The 25,318-nt window shown below is 37.2% G+C and overlaps 1 protein-coding gene across 3 annotated transcripts in view; it reads left to right on the forward strand.

Annotated features, from left to right (window-relative positions):
• The window catches only part of GRM5 (glutamate metabotropic receptor 5), a 244,074-nt gene that overhangs the window by 207,998 nt on the left and 10,758 nt on the right, over window positions 1-25,318 (forward strand). For 2 of the 3 annotated variants that reach the window (XM_058018391.1, XM_058018390.1), the window contains 2 exons: window positions 5,563-6,502; window positions 19,470-19,568. In XM_058018391.1, coding sequence (XP_057874374.1) covers window positions 5,563-6,502; window positions 19,470-19,568 — 1,039 coding nt within the window. The remainder of the gene's footprint in view (window positions 1-5,562; window positions 6,503-19,469; window positions 19,569-25,318) is intronic. The other variant, XM_058018392.1, reaches the window with a different exon arrangement.

Consider the following 25,318-nt stretch of genomic DNA (forward strand, 5'->3'; position numbering starts at 1 on the left):
TCCAGATAGAGTGTGAACTTCAGCTTCCAGTCCAGCATGAGCCACACAGCACTTCTGGCTCAAGCGAGCTCATGCAATATTGCTGAGCTCAACAAGCAGCACTTGGAGTCTCCCTGGCTGGATGAAGAGGAACTCGCCAACAAAGCCAGAAGGATCCACTTGTAATTGTGCCTTATGTTATGGAAAGTTTGCATTTGGAACAAAACATTTAAAACACACAGAGCCAGCACTTTCTAGTGAAGCTTAAATCAAACCAGTAGAGCTAGCATAAGGACAGACCTGATTGTGGTAATTCATCAGTTGTTCCCACCATTCTGCATACTTGTGTAATTAAGGAATAATTTCCCATATGGTTGCAAAGTAACTTTAATGTACTATTCTAAGATTCATGGCTTTACCTCTTACTGCAATGCACAGCTAAATCCACATATTCCAGTTACTGGGGACTCAAGCCCCTGAGCTGCAGGTGCTCCAGCTTTCATGGTTTAAGATGTGACCAGCCCCAAATCCTGTCCTGCAGAGGTGGCAGGATACACACATGCCCAGTCAGCAGCTGCCTCTGTTCCCCATGCAAAGCCACCTTTGCTGATAGTTTCAGTAATGGGTGCCAGTCTGGGTGCTGCAGCTGCTTTTGTAACAAGTTCAAAAGGTCCCACCAGAGTAGGGCAAATGATTGGTGACTACAGTAATTTACCATAGCACCAGAGCAAAGTTCTGACATGTTAATGTCCTCTCTCCATTCAGATGGTCCCGATTCCATGTGAAGGTCAGGGACCTTATATGACCCCCAGGACTCTGGAGAGTGTAATCCTCTGTTTGGATAATGTTGGGGTTGAAAAAAAAAAAAAACAAATTATAAAAGCTACCCCATCAGCTTTATGCAAATTTTTATTCTGATGCTGACGTTTTTGCATCTCAGCTTACCATATATGTGGAAGCCTAAATAACTAATCAAGAGATCCCTCTCCCATCTTTTGGGATTATAACAAGAGAAAAATTTAGAAGAATTGATATAAAATATTTAATTTCATAACATAAATAGACTTTGAATAATAAGTGCTAAATACCATATGAAGACACATTCATTATTAAAATATGGTTACATTGTTGTTTGCATTTCAGTCTTGAAATTTGGACTTCTGATAATCTTGGAAGGATGTTTGAAAAATCACCGAGGAAACTAAATCTATTTTAACAGGTCACACTTGCTGACCAGGATGCCAAATCCAACTAAAAATATTTAGAACTTACTAAACTAGCAGCAATTTTCTGCCAGTTTTATTCTCCATGCGCAGGTTCAGTGAGCTTTAGCTCATCATGTTAACTCAAGAGAAGTTATTGAATTAACTTCACTTTTCAGTCTCAATCCTATTCACAATCCCTATCCTGTCAACTTTACCTTTGAAAATAGTTTAGTTCTGTATTTTATATTGGTTACCAAGGAGGGGATTTCTCAGTGCTAAGCTAATACAGTTTTATAGATGCTGAAGGCATCTTCTAGGTGTCAAGGTTGTAATAACAAATTAAAACCATGCTAAGAATAAAATCCACAGAAAATATCGTCTATAATATAATGCTTTATATCTGTAAACTCTTCTCCCAGATGAACTAATTTTAATGTAATATGAAAGATCAGAAATAAGGGACAAATTTGCCTCTACAGAAAGAGGACAGTATACTAATAGACCTACCAATCAACCTACGGCAGCAGTCAGGCCTTCAAGAGCATTTCCTCTCCTTGTTCGTGGCAAAATTTGGTCTATGCATGAAGTAGCTAGTGGCTTTTCCAAAATATCAGAAACTATTTTTGTCTCAGAAGATCCTTAGACATCCTTATAGATATTTTCTTGGTGATTTTTGGGGGTCCTTCAAGAAAACCTTTCCCTAGCATGGTAAATGGAATTCTGATTTTTTTCTATCTGCTCATCTTGTTGTTCACATGTGTATCTGGTGTCTTGCTCCACACTGCCTATCTTTCTGTCCAGTAGAGCACAATTACAGTTTTATGCCAATTTTACTGAACCTCCAGGCACCCTTGAGCACAGAACCACTCGACACCTGCTCCAAAGTGGACTGGATCCAAACAGCCTTTCCACAAGCCACAGACCACCTTAGTGCCTCAACATGCTAAGGTACACAGGACAAGACAGGGCACCATAGGACAAGACTACTGGCTTTGTTCTACTTGTTTCTGAGCCAGCTAAGAGAGAAAAATTTCCAGGTGCTTGGAGATGTTAACAAAGTGTAAGAGATGGGCGGTGGGGCATTGTCATGGCCATTGACAAGAATGAGTTCTTTTTGTGGTACCATTTTTCAGCTTTTGTCTTGGTATAGTCCAGGTCATCAATCTAACACGAACACTCACAGTGCTGTTTTCCCATCTTTCTTTTACTTGATCTAGTTGTCCTTCTCTGAAAAGTGCCATTGTCAGAAACCATTACCTGCAAGATTATTATATGAAAACTTCACCAATCATTGTTTCATGAAGATGATCCAGTCTTTAAATCTTAATTGAGGAATAAATCATTGCCAAGTTTAGCAATCTCCTTGTAAAGTATACTCAGTGATGGGAAAAATATGACAAGTTTTCAACTCTTTTCTCAGGTATTTCATCAAGAGAATGTAAAAAGGAGTAATAAAACAAGGAAGGCATGAAATAGTCTGAAACTAATGAGAAACATTTGGTTATGATTCACCTCTGCAACAAAGTTAGAAATCAGGCAAAAATTTAGCCCCTATATCATTGTCTGCATGCAAAGGCCAGCTGCCAGATAAAGACCTTTTCTCTTCAAATCTCCTGTCAAGAATATGTAGCAGTGTTAGAAGCTGGAAACTATTTGTTTCCACAAAATATTAGTTAAATCTTGCTAAAATCAAAAATAGATTTAGAGGTCACTGATTTATAAAACTTCCTGGGGAAAAACCCACAGTGGGATATCTGCACACAAGAGAGGATTCCTTCTTGTTTTCACCCTATTCCCCTACTCTCACTTGTGTAAAATGCTGATTTTATGATGTGATTACTGTGCTACTTTAAACTTGAAAAAGTCAGAAAGTAATACGTCTCCCTCACACTGAATACTAAATAAGAAAACTCTTTAAAACCAGCAAGAGTTAAAAAGGTATTATCAACCAGTGCAGTGAAATTGTTTCATGAAAATTTAATGTCTTTCAAATGTTTAGATGTGGTAATAATTTTATTAATGCAAGAGAAAGCTTTTCACATCAAAGCAGGCAAGTATGGGTAGGAAATCAATCTGTATTCAGTAAGGAGCCCAACTGTCTTACACTAAAGTGACTGCAAATTTGTATACTTTAATGCACTAAAGTCAAGACTCATTGACCCCACTCCTTCTGAGTTTTCCACCCTCTTCAAGAACACAGAAGTATCTGCCTTGTACTTTTGCCACCTGATTGAAGGTATTATATCTTCAAAAATATTATTTCTGTAGACATACAGAATGCGAAGATACTTGGAGAAGAAAGGAGTTAGGCCTAATATCTAACCATACTGTTTCATGACTTTTGCCACCAAGAATGTTAGTCGCAGATTTGGAAAACTCTAGACCCAACATAAAACACGGGAAAAGGCATACAATAGATTTCCCATGTAGAAATTCCCAAATTATAGTCATGATATCTACATTTACTCCTGCTCATCAACTCATTGAGATGCCAGGTTGCCTAATTAATTGAAATTTCTTGGCATCCAAATATCCAGCAGACACTGACTACTCTCACTGCAGAAAATACAAATGTGAGCACCTGGCACTCCATCTTCACAGGGTGAAGTGCCTTGTCACAAGTCACAAGTCAGAATGACACTTCCCTACATGACCTAACCAGAAGACAGCAACATGATTACAAAAACCACAATATTTTGAATTAATTTAGATTTTGCAACCAAGCTTAACACATGTATAGGAGAAATAAGAGCTTTTAGTTGCATTTTCTCCATTCCATCATCCCCTCCCTGCTGTCCTGCCCTGGCTGGCAATGCCACTGTTTTCAGGAAGTTACACTCCAGTACATCAAGATCCTCCCCTTTGTTATTATTGGGTCCAGCTGAGAGGGAGCTCATTTTCCCCACAGAAACCCTCACAGTTCTGTGCTTTGCAGTGGTAGCTAGAGACATGTTGATAACACAGCAGTCATTTTTCCAGGCTGTCTCTCCAACATTCCTCCCTCACCAGTATGCTGGGTATGAGCAAGGTCTTGTGAGGGGGCACAGCCAGAACAGCTGACCCAAACTGACCAAAAGGATATCCCATACCGTACGATGTCTGCTCAGCAATAAAACCTTAGAGAAAGGTGTGGGTGTGTGCATTTTTCATTATGACATTTTTGTTCTGGAGAAACTGCTACATTTCCTGAAGCCCTGTTTCGCAGGAATTGCCTGTATATCACCTGCTGATGTGAAGTAAAGAAAAATCTTTTGCTGATAGTCGCTGGTATAATATACTCTGGTGCCACAGGACACAGAACCCATCTGCATCTTGCATGAAAGTCATGAAAACAAGCAAGGTCAAAGGACCTGAACAGGAGATTCAGTTTTTTGGAAATAAAATGCAAGGATGGATGCTTATGGCTGTAGTCAGCAACAAAACAACTATGTCTGTCCAGAAATCCTGGAAGACATCGTAGACTGGCCAGAATGCAAAAATATCTATCCAGCCTTGACAGTGCATACACAAAAGAGGGAAGAAGAAGGGATGCCAGCAACAAGTTTTCTGTCAGTTTTTTACTCCTGTCTATTGATCTGTTCACTGTAGAATTAAAAGCCTTTATGACTTGCTGTGACCAAGATGCATAGAATGATTTACTAAAACCAATGCAAAATTGAAAAATAAGTGTCCTTAAATGGGTTGCACTGCTAATTCAGCTTTGCTGCTAATTTATTAACTTCAATTTTATTTCACAAGTTAGATTAGGTTTTAATTTTTCAGAAATTTCAGAAGGATAATTGTCAGAAAAAGAAGTGAGTACAGTGTGCCATTCCAAATTACCTATTATTTAAGAGTCCAATTCTAGAAAATTTTTGTTAGAAAAAAGGTAGCAAATCTGAGAAACTTTCTCTTTTTTTTGACAGTCAGAATTTGCAAGATTCTCTCCACAATCATTAAGCAAATGCCAATATCCTTCATGGTGTACAGTACCATTAGTAGGATTGACATCTAGTCCTTTATGTGCAAATAGCATGCAGAAAACTCTGAAGCACTTTATACTGAGGTAGTGCAACTTGCTGCAGAAATTTGTTCACAAATTCCTATATTTCATAGAATTTAAAGGGCAAATTTGCACTGTAAGAGGTGACTTATCTTAATCAGCCTGGTCATGTTCTATTCCAGATAAAGTGTACTACTGAAAAAAGCTGTCATTGAAATGTACTTCTTGTGCCATTATATTGACATTATTTTAACACAGTCTGAGCCTACACTCCACACAATGGCAGCTTCCTGAAAAACAAAAAAGAAGAGAAATACCAGGAAAACCTCTAACTATCATTAAAGAATCACACATCTACATACTTCAGTTTACCTTTCTCTTTTTCTTTTTCTGCAGGTTGTGACCTCATCCCAGTCCAGTATCTCAGATGGGGCGATCCTGAACCAATTGCAGCTGTTGTTTTTGCATGCCTGGGTCTGTTGGCCACGCTGTTTGTTACAATTGTGTTCATAATGTACCGTGATACTCCAGTGGTCAAATCATCCAGCCGAGAACTTTGCTACATCATTCTGGCCGGCATCTGCCTGGGTTACTTGTGCACTTTCTGTCTAATTGCAAAACCTCAGCAGATTTACTGTTATCTTCAGCGAATTGGCATCGGCCTCTCGCCGGCTATGAGCTATTCTGCTCTAGTAACTAAAACCAACCGCATCGCAAGAATCCTGGCTGGAAGCAAGAAGAAAATCTGTACAAAGAAACCTAGGTTCATGAGTGCCTGCGCCCAGCTGGTTATTGCATTCATCTTGATATGTATACAGTTAGGCATCATAGTTGCCCTCTTTATAATGGAGCCACCAGACATAATGCATGATTACCCAAGCATCCGAGAGGTCTACCTGATTTGTAACACCACCAACTTGGGTGTTGTGACTCCCCTTGGATATAATGGGTTATTAATTTTGAGCTGCACCTTTTATGCATTTAAGACAAGAAACGTCCCAGCTAATTTCAACGAAGCAAAATATATTGCCTTCACCATGTATACCACCTGCATCATTTGGCTGGCTTTTGTGCCAATATATTTTGGAAGCAACTACAAGATAATCACCATGTGTTTCTCAGTGAGTCTGAGTGCCACGGTGGCCCTTGGCTGCATGTTTGTGCCCAAGGTGTACATCATCCTCGCCAAGCCCGAGAGGAACGTGCGCAGCGCGTTCACCACGTCGACGGTGGTCCGCATGCACGTAGGGGATGGAAAGTCCTCTTCAGCTGCCAGCCGCTCCAGCAGCCTGGTGAACCTGTGGAAAAGAAGGGGATCATCTGGGGAAACGCTTAGGTAAAGTTTTCCAATGTGGGAGTGTGGGGAAGCAATTGTCGTCTTCTGAGAGTTGCTAATAGTGGAAGGACAAAGGGAGGTGTGCTAATTTCCTTTGCCTCTGCACTGGGAGCGGAGTGAGTCCTCTGTCCCACATCTGCAAGTTTTGGGTTTGACTTAGTTAAAATGCTGTGCAAAAACTGTTGACAAAGCAATCGGAAAACAAAGTTGGAAATGCTGGGTGTGACAATTGTGTATGAATCTAGGGAGAAAAAAAAGATTGTGGCAGTAAAAAAACCCAAGAGAAGAAATACAACTCATTGCCTTGTCCTGAATGGACCCATTTATTATCTCTTTCCCTTAAATGGACATCATAGTGTCTGTATTTTGCCTCTAGTGACAGCAGTAAGACAACAGGGCTGCTGCTAGAGCTCCATAATCGAGGTGGAGTGTTAAACACCAGAGTCATCATGAGCAGCCACTCTAAGGGATCTGAGGATTTGTTCTGTATGGCTCTTCTGTTACACCTTTTATCTCCTTTTCCCTTAATTTTCCTTTCTTATACTATCTCTTCCTAATTTATTTCTATATGTCCTCACCTATCTTCTCTTCCTTACCTTTCTCTGTAAATATCTTCCTGATGCTGACGAATTCAGCTGCTCACAGGCCCCGCTCTGTCTACCTTCCCTGCCATTGAACAGATACTCCCTTATATTTCTTTGTTTCTTCCTAATATATTATTTGAATTCAGCTATCATGAAGACAACTTTATGTTCAATATATAAACATTAAGTGAACACTATAAAGAAAGGAGAGCTCTGAAGTGGAAACTGCCCTGCTCCATAAACAGAACCTGTACAGTGCACCTTGCCCTGTAGTTGGTTTTCATCCTTTGATCCTTTCACTTTTAGTATGGATGCTATGAGAATGATTTAGGTTATTTAACTGCTGGCATTAACAAAAAAATCTGTTGACTGCAAAGAAGCAATTTTGTCATTTCTCAGCTATGTATGTCTAGCCTGGAAGTGACATGTAGCTAGATTTTTCTCCTCACTGAAACACACATGGATTTCAGGATAATATGAATATTTCCAGACATATCATTATTCATAATTGCAGTTGGCATGGAACAAGGACAATTTGTCCTTCCATTTATATGTGAATCATAATTTAAACCTGAGGAAGGACTTTATTAGAAATACCTGCAGGATATATTATACTAAAGTGATTATTTTTTCTGTCAGAATATTACTAATGATTCTCTTTCAGAGACTTTGAAGTGATACAAAAATGACCAGTCTATTACAAAATATTTTATACTTATTATCAGCTAATGATGGGGTTTTTTTCCAGTTCCTTTCCAGGTGCAGAGTAGGATGATATTTTCAAATGATAAATCATTTTTTAGATTAAGTGATGGCCACCTTAAATATCCTTTTCTGCAACTTTTGTGTCGATGTATAAATGACATGAGGTATTTGAATTAGAAGTCCTGTAGCAACTTTTTGGACTGTTAAAAGAGTCATTCTTCAAAATATGTCTTGACTAGAAGGCATTCTTCATTGAGATCATCATTATTTTCCCTCCCTTTTGCTGCAGAACTCATTTGCCACCTTGCAACCTTTTTACACAACAAGATGAAGTTATAGGTGATAGAAAGATCTTGTGTTTGGGAAGGAATTTTTTGTCATCTGTTCAGGTCTGGTTTGGAAAGATGTTCCTTTAAAATTTTTGTTTTGTTCTGAAAAGCAAAGAGCATACCCAATTATTAAATGTCCTAAATGACAAGATGTATTTTCTTCTTTTTGAGGATTCTCTTTTCATTTCTTTACATCCCTCAGTGCGTAGATAATATCTGCAGTAGGGAGATATTAGCAGAATATAATAGATCATCACCAACAAAGACTTCTTTTTCAATAGCACTGTCTTGGGAATTACTTCAATCCAAAAGAGCTTTGAGAGTGCCCAGTATGTGTGTGTAGGGATGAGAATGGCAGCAGAAAGCTGATACATTGACATATTTCTCTGGATACAAAGAACTTGTACTTTGCATTTAAAACTTGGAGAAAAACTTATATGTCCTCAGCAGTGTTCATCAATGCACAAAACTGGAGCAAAGAAGATCCTCCTGATTCATGTGTCTGAATCCCCAGCCAATTAAGCTGTGATGGTGCCACTGAGTTTAGTAGAGCTCAGTCAGTGTGTGCCCTTCTATTTTACAAGAGCAAAATGATTCCATCTGTCCTGGCAAATTCTCTCTAGTCAATACCAATTCGATTACATGAGAGAGAGTCCTAAAAGGTGATAAGCACATTTAAAATGGTGCTCAGGATTTCACCTAGGTCTGGTATAATCTCCAAGAAAGTACAGAAAACCACTGTCAGCTTCAATTCCATTTAGTGCAGAAAATGAGCAAACAGAGTTCCACCATTTTACTTGATAATCAAATATTTTTTTGAATAAGATCTGGTTACACAAAGCAATAGGTTTCAAGGTATTACTCAGTACAATGCTCAAAAGATTATTTTGAAAGTTATTCAAGTAAACACCAAAGTATTCAGAATCAAAGGAAATATGCACTAGAACTTCATGGCATCATTTAAATAGCTCAGAGGGGTTTTATTTAAAAGAGAGTGAGTCACTGTTGAATTTAAAAGAAACATGCTATTTAAGTCACCAGTGCACAGAGGGCCTCTATCATTAGCATTTTGCTTCTTGACACTAATTTATAGCACAGTGTAGCATTGCATCAAATCATTGTCAAACAGATAATGCCAACGCTCCATTCAGAGCCTTCACATCAGCCACAAAATGACAGATAACAAGACTGCTTTTGCCTAAACAAAGCAATGCATCTGTTACAGTCCTAAATGACTTTTTGCATGGGGTGTTCTTCAATTAAGAAAACCCAGGCAAGCTGTGGTTGTGTGTTGGAATGAATCTTCACATACTGAAATATGTAGAAGGAGAGAGTAAAACTATTCATTACCCAGTGGAATGAAAACCATTTCATGTAGGCTATTGTGATTCAGCAGTACTCACCTAAAGATATTCTGCCCTCATTTAAAGTGAGGTTAACAAACCTGACATTATCAGAAGTGGAGAGTACTACAGAGCTGGAGTCAAAGCCATGTAACTGGTGTAGAGAGGCATCTGGAATTTCTAATTCCAGTCATCTTGCCATCTTGGTTTCTAGTGACTAGGAAGGCCAAAAATACATTGAGTAAATCTTGCCTTGAGGTACCAGGAATTATTGCCACATATGCTACACAGCCTTTTTGCAAGGGCCGAAAATACAGGGCTAATTGAGCCTCTCCTCACTCTCAGATAACTCACTATTCCATGCAAGATAAAGGCTGTATATTTCTGCTTCAAGAGCTGCTATTATGATATTTCTAGTCAGGACTGCACATCAAAGGGTCTCAGTCATGTTACCCTGACCTGGAGAATAGTACAGATGTTCAAAAGCTCCTTTTGGCTTTTTATTATTATTACCCTGGATTTCACACAAAAAATTAACCACTAGTTGTTTATGTCTTTGGAAGGTGTCTTTAAATGGCACACATGCTCCATTTTCCAAGCTTCACACTCGTCTCCCCACAACTACCTGAAGAACAGCAATATTTCTTGACTTTAAAGCAAGTAATAAACTGTTCTGAGTAACCAGCCAAGTATTGAAAACCTCCCTAAATACTGTCTTTCACAAATATATGTGCTATTTAACTCTTTAAAATCCTACCAGTATTTTTCTCAAAAGAGAGAAGCCTATTGATGTCCAGTACAAGCCAAGAGTACCCTCCTGAAACAAAACAAGACTGATTAACATCTTTTTAGTCTGTAACTAAGCCAGAAGGTTGAACAGCACTTTTAAGCTACAACCTAGGCAGGTAGCTATGATCACTCTAAAGGAAAGAACCATCACCAGCTCAGCCAGATAATGTTAGGTATACTCAAGATACATTGACTGTGCTTTGTGCCTAATTACTCCACACAGCTGTGAACAGCACAATGCTAGACAACAGAGTAACTGCACATAAATTTCTGCACCTTATCATAGACACTTCTCTCACAAATCTTTTTTAGACTAAAGCTTAATAACTCAGTGTGGCAGTGATACTTTATTCTACTCGGATTAACTATGTAATGGAGTATTTCCCAAATATTTAAAAATAAGCTATGGCTGTGAAACTAAACAGAAAACTCACCTGTTTTTTAATGTATTGTCTTGTCCACTTAAGAAGTTTGTCCTGCACTGTATGATTTCAGAAATGAGCATTGCTCTGTGTGCATCTGCAGAAGTGATAGTACTGACAGCTTTCATCAGGACTGGGGATCCCTTGTCCTAGTGAGCCAAACTCACCTGTGCTTCATTAGGGGAACCACAATTTTTTTCTTATACAAATTCTTTTCTTCTTATGATGACATCACTGTGTTTTATCTTACTACACTTAAACAAAAATGCTCACACATCCACCCTGGAATCAAGTTTCTTCCCCTCAAGCACTACAATGCCACATCAGAAAAAGCCATCAGGTGCCTGAGCTCACATGCTGTTATTGCCATTCCATTTCTCCTATGAAGAAAACATGATAAACAAAGTAGATTTTTTCCTACAGAATTGGATTCAGTCCTGGACCACCAGTGTCTATAGTTAGTGTATAATTAAACATCAGGCAGTCCCAAACTGTGCCATAATGAATTATTTTGGAAACAGGTGTCTACCAGCACACTGCATGCTCTGTTTCTGAAAGGAAACTGCTGGTTTTCTCCCTTCCCTATCCTATTTTCCTGCTTATGATTGACTATATATATTTTGTTACAATTCTAATAGGAGCTATTTTGGACCAAAAAATAAGAAAATATGCTTGTATTAGTCTAGAAGCTGCCATTCATAGTTAGAAATATTCCAGTCTAAGTATTATATAATGCATCTGCATGCCATATTTCAGCACCAGAATCTTGGGGTGAGCTTTTTCAGAAGTCTGAATTTAAGTTTCTCAAAAAGTCCACTCTTTTTTTCCATAAGAATTTCTTAAAGCAATACTTCTAATGTTGAATATGAATGAAATCCATATGAAGTACTGAAAAAGACCAAGAGAATTAAAAATGTCAAAACTTCAAGGTTTCACTACTGCTATGGCGCATTATGAAGAAAGTCCTGGGAAGACACTGATTTTCCAGACAAATGGGAAATCCCATCATAATAAAATTCTGCCACTGTTGCACACATCATGCTAAGGTCCCCAAGATGCAACCCATGCAATTCCCACTATCCAGATATCAATTTTTCCCTGGCTGAAAGCCACATATATGAATAAGCAGATAGATTTGAAGTCATGGCCATCGAGGCATGATCAAATCTTTTTAGAGTGTGTGTGTGTATTATCAGCATGAGGATTTCAAACGTAAATGGGAAAGATTCAAATTTCCTATGCCTCAACAACTTGCCTGAGATGTGAAACATGCCTGCTGTTTGACACAGAGCTTTTAATCGTGTAAAGAACATGGAGTACAAGAAAAACGGTGAGATTTTTGTGGTGAGCTGAAGCTGGTTCTTATTCCTCATGTGCAGACCCATTGAGAAAGACACTGATCCTGAGTTTCTGCCACAGCACATTCTATTGAGACACATTTTTATAGTGCAAGTGCCAATTTTTTCTTCACATACATGAGCATGAACAATTTTTCTGACACATTTTGAACCATGATAAAAGAACACCACACCTCACTTCCAAACTAATTTTTAAAAACTTGTTATTTGCCAGACTTCTCCAGGTCCCAGCCTATAGGTTCATACTCAAAATTTTCATAATCAAAGGTCCTGGTGATCTGATTGGTCATACAGTACATTAAGACTAACATTCCATTAGGTCCATTGCCTGGCAAATCACAACTTTCCTAAACTCTAGCTTAACAGTCACATTTTTCATAAAAGTTCTGCAGTTTCTGTGGGCAGTTGAACTGACTGAAACAGGGAAAACATGAAACTAAATATAGAAAAAGTTGTAAACCCACAAGATTGACCTCAAAACTAGTGCATAGCTAGTGCATAACTGCTGTATGGAGTAATATCAGCAGCTTGTAATATAAGACATCATGTGTTGCTTTCCTACTGGAACTTGGTGGAGCCATTCTGTCTTGTATAAAATAAACCCTGTTTGGAAAAGAAAAAAGAAAAAAGCATTGGGAAGAAAAAGAGTTACTTTCTACCCTGGTAAAAAGTAAAATTATTTTTAATGTCAGTCAGTGTCAAAGGAGAGATCCCAGCCCACCTGTCTTATAATCATCAGACTGTTAAAATAGCTTTACAGTAAAAGCTGTTATAACATCCGACTGTTATAATAATTTTACAGTAAAAGCTGTTATAACATCAGACTGTTATAATAGTTTTACAGTAAAAGAGCTTTCTAATTCCAGTTTTATTTCACCATGGAAAAAAATGATGTGGGGGACATTATTTGAAATCCTGAAGTTTTATAGACTAAAGAAGTAATTTAGAGGTGATTTTTAGTGTTGCTAAACAGCTTTTGTGTATACAGAGAATTAATTGGGAGATTATCCAAGAATGTGAACTGGGAGAACTAATGCTTAAGTTACATTCTAGAAATGATTGGCAACCTATTTCAACTACTAACAGTGGTAACAGTGACCACCTTTTAGCCATTGCCCACCTCAATGTAATAAATCCTTTTGGAAACTGAGAAGTAGAAAAGCTGTTCAAAACAGGACCTCATATTACTGTAGGGCAAAATATGTCACAGAAAAATCATTGTGCACCAAAAAACAAGTTAATTTCTCCAGATGCTCTTTAATGGGATCCTTGACTACAAATTGCCCAAAAGTGGTCAGATGTCTCTGTATTATGAGTTTATGGTCAAAAAGTGAGGGCTAAGCTTCTTACATGACTTAGTGTAATTAGAGCAGATAACAATTTACATGAGGTGAAGGTTTGGCCCAACAGGTATTGTTCTTATCTAAAAAAAAAGGAAATCCAGGCATAGTGATACAAGATACTATTTGTTTGCTTCATAGCCTTGCTAAAATTTATTTTTGATGCATGCAGGGTAAAAAAAATTGACTCTTCAGATAAAGTCATTATCCTTTTGATGGATTAGTCTGCATTTATTAATGAATCAGTTCCCAAATGGATCATTTGGAGCTATTTTAATCTAATATGCTACAAAAATTCAGATTGAGAGATTACTCAATGATTTGAGTCCTTCACTTTTCCCTAAATAATTTAGTCTTAGTATCTTTTAGGACAAGCTTGATACTGTGATTAATTAAACTTCAAATACTCTGAAATGGCTGAAGAATATTTTATAAAACTCAGTGAAAGGTATTACTGAAAGCTTTTGATAAATTGCTTCTAAAACATTACATCTGTGTAATAAATTTATACTCTTGAATGACCTGATTACAATGATTTTTGTGTACAGTGCTAGTGCTGTTGTTTTGAATTTTCCCCTCAAATTTAATTAAAATATTGATTGATTGATTGATTGATTGATTGATTGATGTCATTTTTTTAGCTGCATTAATTGAGCATATGTCTTCAAGCCTAATATTTGGCATTATTTATATTATTAAGACACTGTTACCATCATTTTGAAGCAAATATCATAGCTGAAGTCTGCAAATTAAATGACATTTAATGTGAACAGTTCCTTGCCTACTGTTACCCACATAGGCTTTAGGTTGCAAAATGAAATCTTACTACCGCACTACAAAAAAGAAAAGGAAGGAACAGTGAAGGCAGGACCCAAAAGTTCATATTTATCTGGGGACAGGAAGAATTTCTATTTTTTAATAGGAGTGTTTATCCTTTTTACATTTTTTTTTTAATCTTCAAGCCTGCCTCCCAAAATTCTGGTGACAAATAAAGGCCACCATAGGCTATATCACCACTGTCCTTGTCACACATGCTGCAGAGCACCCAGAGAAGCCATGCAGGTGGTCTCATGTCCATTAGCATGCACAATGTAGGTCCTGTCTACCAGGTTTGCCTACCCAAGGAACTTCTGCTTCTTTCTACAGCAAACTTTGATAAAAACTGGCATTGCAATTGATTTGATGCACTGTAATTAATCTGATAAACAAAAGGCTGGGACATGCACCCTCCTCCTTCTAAGGTCCCCCAAGTCACGAAGCAGTCTGCCTCTGTGGGAGCACCTGTGTGAATTACAATGAATGGTATTTCTACTTGCATCCTGAATGTTGATGTGGACTAATGGAAGGGATGGCGTTTCATCGGGCTGAGGGCTGTATTTGGTGACAAACAACTTTTCATGACCGTGACTGAAATTTAAGGCAGATGTCTGCTAAAATATACAATCATTACATATGTTTACAATATATAGCAATTTTAATCTGCTGTAGTTTTGACTATAGCATTATATATTGAACATTTATATAGGTAAGACTCTACTGTATGAAAATCCTGTACAATGGTTTGTCCAACACTTCAGAAAAAAACTTTCTGGAACAAGGGAGTTTAGCAGACTGGTAATATTTTGCTATCAGTCTAATCTTCCCTTGAGCCAGTGTAGTGCTTTGTATTTCATTCCAACAAAAATGTCATTTTAATTCCCCAGCTGCAATTACATATGATTGCTTAATCAGAATAAGATTTTAAAAAAATATTATGCTGCACTTGAAAAAAAAATTGTAAGTTTGGATCTAAAGCACTTTTACTTGCTGATTTTGCTAATAAGCAAGTAATGTTTATATGTTGGGGTTTTTTTTAAATGAAAAAAGTGTCATGCTTAATATGCATTTTATTTTAGCCATTACATAAATGGAGAAATTTCACACATTAAACAGAGACTCTTTCAAAATATCCAGTGCAATATGCTGCAATTTCAAGATAGCATGACCAATCTCACAGAATCAATTCTCTAGAACACAGTATGTTTGTAGATCAAAGCAACCCCTAAAGTAAAAACATTGAATATTTTTTAAATTCCATTCTTTAGCATTTATGCAGAAATCTTTAAACATATTATCTAATCTAAAGACTGGCTTTAACTCTGCTGTTATGAAACTTAAGTACTTTATCATTTCTTAATTTCAAGACCAAGGAATATTGCAGGTGAAATATATTGCTTGTATATAAGTTAACAGTGTCAAGCACTTATTGGATGCTCAATAACCAATGGCACTTCTGCATGGCAGTATGAGATTGCATTTGAAATAGGGATTTATGACTCATCTCCATCTCCAACACAATAAATTACATTTGATTTGCATTTTAAAAACCTAAAGATATCCTGAGATATCTTCAGTTAGTTAAACTTTTTACTGAAAAAGAGGAAAAAAATACCCTTATGTCAAAGAGCAAGAACCAGTTTATAATTGGTCATATTCTTCTTTCAGAGAACAGATTGCTAGAAAAAACCAATTTTTGGTATTACAAACTCTTGTCTTTTGATAAATCTCTCACTGTGTAGTGTGGACATTTTAACAGAACCTGTGCATTACAATCCACATTCTATCCATAGGTTATTTTTAAATTATGTCTTTGACCAAGCTACTGACAAGTGTAGGCTATGGCACGACTTCTAGGTCTCCCGTGCCAGCATCCTGCAGACAGAGGATGTGCAGGATTGTGAAATGTGCTGCTGATCAAGGTATCCAACACCTTCTGCATGGAAACTGGGAAAGAGCAGAAGTACGAGGGACAATGAACAAAGATGGGTCTCACCCTAACATGAAGTCAAGACCACCAGGATACCAGCACCTGGATCTACTGTGCAGGCATAATCTAAAAAAAGCCTATATCTAGAAATTTGTCAGCACTTATCAACTTTTCCTGTCAGCACAGGAAAAAAAGAAAAACTAAAAAGAAAAATTATAGGACTCTACACATACATAAAAGTTGATCTATACAGATTTTAGTGAATCACTATTGGTTTCATTCAGGATTCAGGATGATGATACCCACATTCCCCTTTTGTTTCCCATAGTATCCCTTAATATTGGTCCACAAGAGGAGTTTTATTGGAAGGTGAAGAAGGCCAGAGAAACGCCTTCAAACCTGAGCAGTCTCATTGGTGCTTCCTACCATGTATCAAATGTACATTGACTTCCCTAAAAACCAAGGCAGAGTAGTCATGGTTTCTCAGCCCAGGAGTTTCCTTCTCTCTAGTGAGGCTCTCTGGAGAGAGCAGAGCACTGTTGTGTAAGATAGAGTGATGTGACCAAGCATTTGGCAAATGGATAAGTTCTGCAGTGACTGAGTTATTGAGAATTGCTTCTCAAATTTCCTGTCACTGATCAACACTTATAAAACATATTATTATTTATCATTAAATATTTTCCTTAAGAAAACTTGCTCCTGCACCAAAAAAAAAAAGACACAGATCACCATTTCCACCAAAAGATGTGAGAAAAACACTTAAAGATGATCCAAAACATTTTAAATCCTATAACAGAATTTAGTTGCTGCCTTTCTGCAGAGAATCAAAGTCTTCTATCTTTTTTCTAGCCAATATATAGTCCTGGAATTTGAGAAAATGAAAAAGTAAATTGGTTCTTGTGAATACTGCTCACACTGTACTGTTTTATGACTCTTCCAAAATACCCAATTACTTTTCACATTAGTAGTTCTTATGTCAACTGCAAAGAAATGCCTGAGGGTTTTCCCTCTCAACAGATTTGCTCTTTTAAAGCAATCCTTAGTTTTAACAACCTGGAAGGGGACATTTTTCTAATGCAAGATGTTCTGAGCCAAAGTAATTTCCTGTGTCTGCTCTGAGAGCTGAAAACATTTAATGCAGAATCTTTGGTGTACCTTTTCAGAATTGTCACTCAAAGAATTTTGGAACTTCATTTCAAGTTAGAAGCACTTTCCACACCCGCAGGACTGATGAGAGTCTGGTCACTGTTTTCATAATTCCATGGACATTTAGCACTGACTGAATGGCAGCGTAGCAGTTACTACGGCTCAAGGCTCTGAGGTTTTATGAGGCAACATGTTATTTCTGGTGGTGGAATTTGCTTTTGAGTGGATGGATAAACTCGAGAGATTCATAACAGTGTCTCGGCTGATTTTCATGGTAGTGAAATTTATGCTAATGTGAAATGGACAGTTGTGGAGGTTTATTTATATGATTCACATCCATCCTAAACTGGGGCTCTTCAGAATGGGATTATCAAGGACATTTATTTACCTCTTGTTCCTTTTTGTTGGATAGTTTCTAGAATCCTGCTTCTCGTGAGTATATAATCTCCCAGTTTTTCCTAGTTTCAATTTTTTCCCGATGCTATGCTATACAAAATATCTTTTTTGGTTATTTACTCTAAACATAACTGCATTTCCATCCTGCTCTTCTTAAATTCTACTTTCTTTGATGTCTAACACCTTCACTTCAAGTTTTTTTCCTTTTTTTTCCCTGTGAAGTTTCTGCGCATTCTTTTCTTTCTTCTCTTTTCTCTGGCTATCCCAATTAATTTTGTATAATCCAGTTTGATTTCATTTGTATTTTTCAGTAAATTTATCTACTCTCTAAACCCATCCAATTTTTCTCCGCTCTAGGAATCAGTTTCCATTTAGCACGTGTGTCCTGTGCGAGCTTCGTGCCTAACTGGGAGCACTACATATACCACACTCCAGATGGTCTTAAAATCTTGGTAGCCAGTCTGCAAAATTGCTGTTGTTCTCCTTTCAGTAAGGTTATAATTCGTAAACCAAAGGACTTTACACCTATACACCTCATTTTGCTGTCTTCGGTTCACTCTCAGATTCACTAAGCCTCTTCATTAGTGATTTATTCAATATAATCTGCATTTGAGGGTCTACTACATCTGCATCCAATATTTAGTTCACTTTCTCTGTACTCAGGTTATTTATCCTTTACAGGGTAATTCTTTTCAAGGTACTTTTGTTATCTAGATCAGATTAATGAATGAGCAACAGAAAAGTTCATTATTCTGTGATTTTAACACTGTTAAATGCACATGCTTCCCCACAGATGTATGTTAAAACCCAACAGTGCAGCTCATAGGATTTGGGAGTGGGATATCACTATCTCTTTGTGGGAATATATGGAGGTACTTTGCCCACATTTTTCTTAAAGGACCTAAATAGGTATTTCAACACCTAGCACAAGAATTTGTACAATTAGGGTGAAGTTCACTGCTGGGAGAAAAGACCATATGAAACCTCTACATTACTCATACCCCAACTGAGTGTTCAGAGAGTAAACAATGACCAGGTCTTATCTTGTATCTCATCCATAAATTAATTAGATGATCAAGTATTAAACTGTTTATCCAAGTGATTTTTTTCATCAAAGTATAAGGTCTTGTACATAAAATACACATAATACTGCACTGGGCTCTAGGTTTGGGATTGATCTCACTTGACTTTCTATCTAGATCTCAGTGTCATCTAACACCAATTTGTTGCCAGTGGAGAGAGGTAGTCCCATTCACAACATGAACTGTGAGCCCACACCAATTTTACCAAACCAGCCCACTACACTGGTGTTTGCTTTGAAAAGTGAAACACGTCACGTATTACAGAGATGTAGGAGCAGGGAAATAAGTTATAGTTGAGAACATGGACACCAGCTGATTTTCCACTGATTGCTAAATTTGCTTCCTTTAAACTGTTTCTCTCTAAGGAGATTTTTTCTCTTTTTGGTCTATTTTCTCTGTTTTGGTCTAACTCCAAAAATATTAAAGTGTTAGCATGCTATTTATTCTGTAAAACTATTTGTCTCCTCCTATATAGAGATATAGATATATATAGAGAGAGATATATAAAGAAAACGGTGAGCACCCATCCTGCATAACCCTGTTAGTTTTAACACTGGTCTGGGATTTTATGCAGTTATTCTGCCACTCCCCCAGCTGCTTTGCACTCTTCTCTACCACTGCCACAGTAACATCCATGTGCATGGCCCTTTGCACAGCAGCTGACAAAGAAAGCTGGGCACACAATCACTTCTCTCTGTTTGCTCCTGTTGTTGTCGTGATTTATTAGGTACAAAGGCAGGAGACTGGCCCCTCCACACAAGTCGGAAATAGAGTGTTTCACCCCAAAAGGGAGTATGGGGAATGGTGGGCGAGCTACAATGACCAGGTAAGCAAAGAGCAAGTGGCCTTAGGTCAGTGTGATATGTCTGTGAGCAGAAGAAGCAGCCTTGGATAATTCCAGGCTAGATCTTCTGTCTGTAATTCCTGTGTATCCCATAAAGTATGTTTAGAAAAGAAAAAAAAGAAAAAAAAAGAAAACATGTTGCCACTGCTGATTTATGTGTTCCATCTGACTACAAAAAAACCCTGCACTGTGTTCATTCCAGTGATCTGAACCACATGTCCTGTGTGATGTTGTTGAAATATAGTGCTTTGGGGAGGAGAAATCTTATACCTCACTCATTAAGCCACTTGGGCAGATGAAAAGAAGCAGAATTTAAACATGGAGTAAGGGTAGGTCCACTTCATTTTAGGGGTTACGTTAAGTCTAACCAAAAGAACTTTTTAAAAGGGCAGAGACAAACTGATTGATAAAAAACATATTCAATATGAAAATGTTGGTTCTTCTCAATCAAAATATCTTATGGAAAAGTGCTGAGTTTTACAGTTATTTTAAGGAAAAGTTTCAAAGTAATTTTAAGTACAGTCAAAAGCATCTTTTTAATAACTCTCTCAATTTAATTCATATACTTATTTTTGCTTTGTTGTCAATATATTTTGCATGACATTAAGCAATGCTACAATTTAATGAATATCAAATACTGGATTTTCCTCAATGTTACTAGGATTAACTGCTTTAGTATGGCCATTTTGATGTTTTTCCTCTTGAATTACTTCAAACTACATAATTCTGTGCAATACTTTGAGATTTCAGCAATTCTTCTCATTTTGAGTCCAGTCAGATTTCCAAAAGTTGAGGTCTCCCATGGGACGGAATTTTCATTTTTCCATATATGTCCTTTCATAAATATATAAGTACATACATGCCAAAGATGGTTACACATCTTTCATGAAACAATGTTTTTAAGAAGCATTGTGTCATTGTGTTACATCCTACTAAGCATAAGAACCATTTTACCATTTATTAAAAGACCTGCTCATTCCTTGTCAAGCCCTGTAGGATATTTACAAATGTAACGGTAGAACACAGGGTGACCAGATTATACCGTCACTTTTCCCAAGTGTTACATCCCTTGGGAAATTTTATCATTGCATCAGGGAGACACTTGCACAGTGTTATGTCTCCCGTGGGTACAGCATTCACACACATACATAGGGCCATCAATACCCACACCACACAGCACACACCTGAGGGCTTCTGCAGTTAAAATACCATCAGAAACCTTGATTGCTGAGTGTTGCACACAAAGTATATTTTTTGTCAACTGGAGTGGTTTCTTGTCTATGTGTCACCTGGAATTTTTTTTTCTTACATTGCATTGCCTTTAGAAATATTTATTCTTCATTTAAAAGCTATCTGAAATCACTATATGATGGAACCTTGAAGAGTGGAAAAGTACATGCAATTGTCAGACAACTTGTCAGTATATTGTTGTACAGTATTCAGCTCTGTTTTACCTGGCCATATATACACATTTGAAAAACTTCTTTTTTATATCTTCACAGTGAAGAATCTGTTTGCATTCCAGACTGTAATCGATCTGAGTCAAGTAGAGAGGAGAAAAATGTTCCTGTTAAAGAGGATGCCCTAGCAGTCAAAAAGACTAGAAACTGTCAGTCTAATAGTTCCACAGCAAGACTGTCAGCTGCAAGACCTACTCAAACAGTTTAAGAACACCTGCTGCTTAATAGAGGGTGCAATCGCATTTGATGGCTGTGTCTCCAGCCACAATGTCCTGGCCAATGGTCCTTGTCCAGTTTTGTGAGCTCAGCAGAGTTGCCCTTGAACAGCCTGGGAATCTCCCAGACAGAACTCAGACATTTCAGAAAGTAGGTACATTCTCACATCCCAATAGGTATCAGACCAGTGCTAGAAGCCACTGAGATGAAGAGCAGATGGAAAAAGACATAGAGGGGCCTGACAATTTGTGAATGATGAAAAAAACTCATCATCTCATAGGACAAAGAGGTCTCACGATACTGATCACTTACAGTCTTCCAGTCTAAATAATGTCATGCAATTCATACTGGGCAGTGTTGTTCAGCTCACGTCCTCAAACACCTCGTGCAATGTTATATTTGTATTCCAGCCCTAGTGTGGACATTTTCCACATCTGGGCCTAAATATCCCTTCATATTAGTATTACAAGTGGCTTTGGATGTTACAAGATGAAAAATGACACACAAATAGAAGTAGTGGGTACTTTATATGTTGCCTTGAAAGGCTATTTCTAATTAGGGAATTTACAACCTCCTGCATCATCTGTGAGAATCATTCACACATATATGATAAAATCAACTATAGGAATGAGTTCTTTTATGAAGCTTTCACAAAGCAGCCATCACATCAGTTCTTTTGCATTTCCTGCATAATATATACATTTTTTATTTGATTGAATGCAATGAATAAGAAACTGTTTAATAACTCACAGGAGTAACTTTCCTGCTGATAAGTCCCATGCACAAAAATACTTCTGTAATTATTTTTTAGACATGCCAAACATGTAAAATTCCTCCAATTGCATGCTCTTTGCAGAAGATAGAAGTCAAATCAACTCTTGACTTTGGAGATACAACTGGGAGAGTTTTGTTTTTTTTCATTGGTCTATTGGTTGGTTTGTTGGTTGGTTTTTTGTTTGTGTTGCGTGTGGGTCTTGTGCTTCTTTTTTGTTTTTGTGCACTGCTTTTACACTTGATTTCAGGGTCAGGTAATGTGATGGTTTCTATTTTTCCCAATTCCCACTTCATACCTTTAACAATGAAAACAATGAAAAATCAGATTGACCAATAGATGCGGAAAACACCTTAGAGCATGTTCTGCTTTAGGTGGAACTGAGGAAGAGGAGCTCAGAGTTCAAGAGGTGTCATTGTCCTCTCTCCATCCTGTGAATAGAATGCTCCAGTGTAGCAAAAGTACTCAGAGATGCTTGAAAAGGCATTTTTCAGACAAAAAGCATAACACATCTCATTACTTTAATTAACAATAGCGATGAGGTCATGGTAGTAGAGAAAAGAAGATACATCTCATACCAGGATCATTTTTGCATTTTTGGTAATGATCACTGATATACTAGAAATGTTTCATTCAGATACCAGACCCTCCATTTCTCAATCTAACCAGGCAGGCTGCTGAAGCAGTTACCAGAATCAGCATCACTGGTGGCTGCACTGGGAGGTCACTGGCAAAAGTTTTGTACATCAACTCTCTCTCACTTTGTAGTTTCTTTCATACTTTCATATTAAGTAAGTATGTACATATTAAGTACATTTAAGTACATATTAAGTACATTTAAGTACATATTAAGTCACTCATAGAAATGTCAGATTTTCATGAGGAAAGGAGGTATCAATATATTATGATTTTTAGAGTAATATAAATAATTGTTCTTGCTGTTCAAAACAAAAAACTACTCTGAAAAATAATTGCAAATCGTTGTTTATTTCTAGAGCTCAGGACATGACAAAACTGTTTTTTTCCCTGTATTGTTCCTCTTTTCTGTTTTGTTGTCATTTATTTCCACAGAAAAAGCAGTATGAGATTAATTTAAACTAAATAACTTGAGTGATATATCACTAGCAGGTTATTTGTTTGTGGCAGAATTGTCTTTTACCCAGGGAAACAATTACATAGGCTTGTGGAAGTTTTCTTAAAAGCTTTTTAAAATTAGAAGAATAGCAACAAAATAAAACATTACAGTGGTAGAATTTACCTAATTTAGACATCTTTGGTCCTGCATCAAGTTATCCAGGTTGTTCTATATTTCTGGGAGAAATTATGACTTGCTTCTTCAGAGTTGTATACTGACGTTCACCACTTCATTTCAGTGTTTTTAGCATGTTGCAAGGCACTTGCATTCTCCCAGGGATGAAGAACTTGGGTCACTACAAGCAAAAGAAATAATGATCTGAGATTGCAGGAGACAAGATGAAAGAAAATGCATATTTGCCCCTACTTGAATTAATCATGGGCAAACACACATAAGCATACCATCCCTTATGAAGAATAAAGTTTTAATTAAGTCTGCTGATAGCACACAAATCCTTTTCAGGCAGAATGATTATATCATTGAGTCCTTAATAAGGTTTCAGCAGAGGAGTCTAAAAGGAGAACAGGTTCTAACTATTTACTTTGAATAATAAGGGTTCTCTATGGCAGAAAGTTATATGGGCTGAGCCAAGTACAGAAGTTTATCCTGCTTATCACTGCCAGTTGCTTCTGGGGATAACACGGGAATAGTTCACCCTTAAAGATGCAAGAAATCTGCACAGTGTCAGAACTACACCTTAATTGCAACACTTCATCCATTGAAACATCGGGGCACAAATTTGCTACCAATTTTAGCTCCATAAAATTTAGACCAGTGTTCTAAAATATGAAATTCCATTCATGGACTTAAAAACTTAAGAATTTGGAATCTTTCCTTACTGTAGTCACATGAGGATGGGTTGCAAACATATCATACATGTCTTCATCAAGTTATTGTCCAGTGTGTGTTTGCAGTTGTACCATTTCAAATTTGGAGTTAGATACCCATATAAGTATGACACAGAGACTAAAAATTCCCTTACATTTTTATGGTTCCACTTATATTTTGGTCTCCACTATGCAGCCATGCATTCTGGGCTTTCTTAAAAAATAATTAATTCCACCGCTTTAAACTGATTTTCCTAGTTCAGTGAAAGATATTGAGAGAAGAAGTCACTTATTTTCAAATTGCATAGTTTTCAGTAACTGTCCCCAGCACTGGTCCCTAAGCATTCAGCACCAGAATTAATTTTAGCAGCTCTGGTTAATTAACGAGAATGGCACCCCTGTTAAAATATGAGAGTTTTCAGCTGCTGTGTCTGAAAATTCCTCTTCCTGTTTTTAATTTCTTCTGCATTTTGAAGTACCTTACAAAACAAATTTGCTTCACTAGCACCTGGCTAAAGAAACACTTGTGGCAGACCTATGCACCATCTCATAAGTAATCATACAACAGAGGAAGAAAATACTGCAACAAAAGTTCTACTACCTCAACAAAAGCAAAAGACCAAGTGACCCATTCTAGACAGTTTAAAAAATATTAGTAAAGGGAGGGGAATTTTTTTTTTTATCTAAGTGTATAAAAAGCAGTTAATAACTCTCATGAACAGAAAAAATCCTTAAAGACAAAACTCAAGTGTCTCTAAAGAGATTCAGTAGGAGAAAAAAATTAGAAACAAAACTAATTGCTATTCTGTCATCAAGTGGACAACGGTAGAAGAAATATTTGAAAAATCAGCTACTTCAAATTTTCTCATTTATTCTAATTTAGTTTCTTGTACATATTGTGTAATTCTAGAAGGCAGAGAAAAAGCCAGTCTATCAAAATCAAAGCAGCTTTTAGTAAAGACAATGGAGAAAAAATTACTGTCTAGTTCTCAGGAAATCTCTCTTGTGCATAAATCTGAACCTAATTAACCTATAGCAAAAGAAATTAAAAGCAAAAATAAAAGTTCTGCAAAAGGCATTGTTAAATAAAAAATCTGAACATTTTGGTATCACTGGTTGAAGCTTGCTCCATTCTCCTCTGCTCTATTCAGTGCAATGTGCCAGCAGAAGAACTGGCAGAGCAGAAGAATGGGAGAGAAAAATTTGTATTCAGCCAAACTTTGTAGTGAAATTCCTTTGGGAGTTCAAAAGTTTAATTCTTCTGTTTTCAACTGATGGAGCCAATATCTGTTTAAAAGGAAAATCTAAAATTTCACTATCCT

This window comes from Melospiza georgiana, chromosome 2 (assembly GCF_028018845.1).
Source record: "Melospiza georgiana isolate bMelGeo1 chromosome 2, bMelGeo1.pri, whole genome shotgun sequence".
Taxonomy (NCBI): Eukaryota; Metazoa; Chordata; class Aves; order Passeriformes; family Passerellidae; genus Melospiza; species Melospiza georgiana.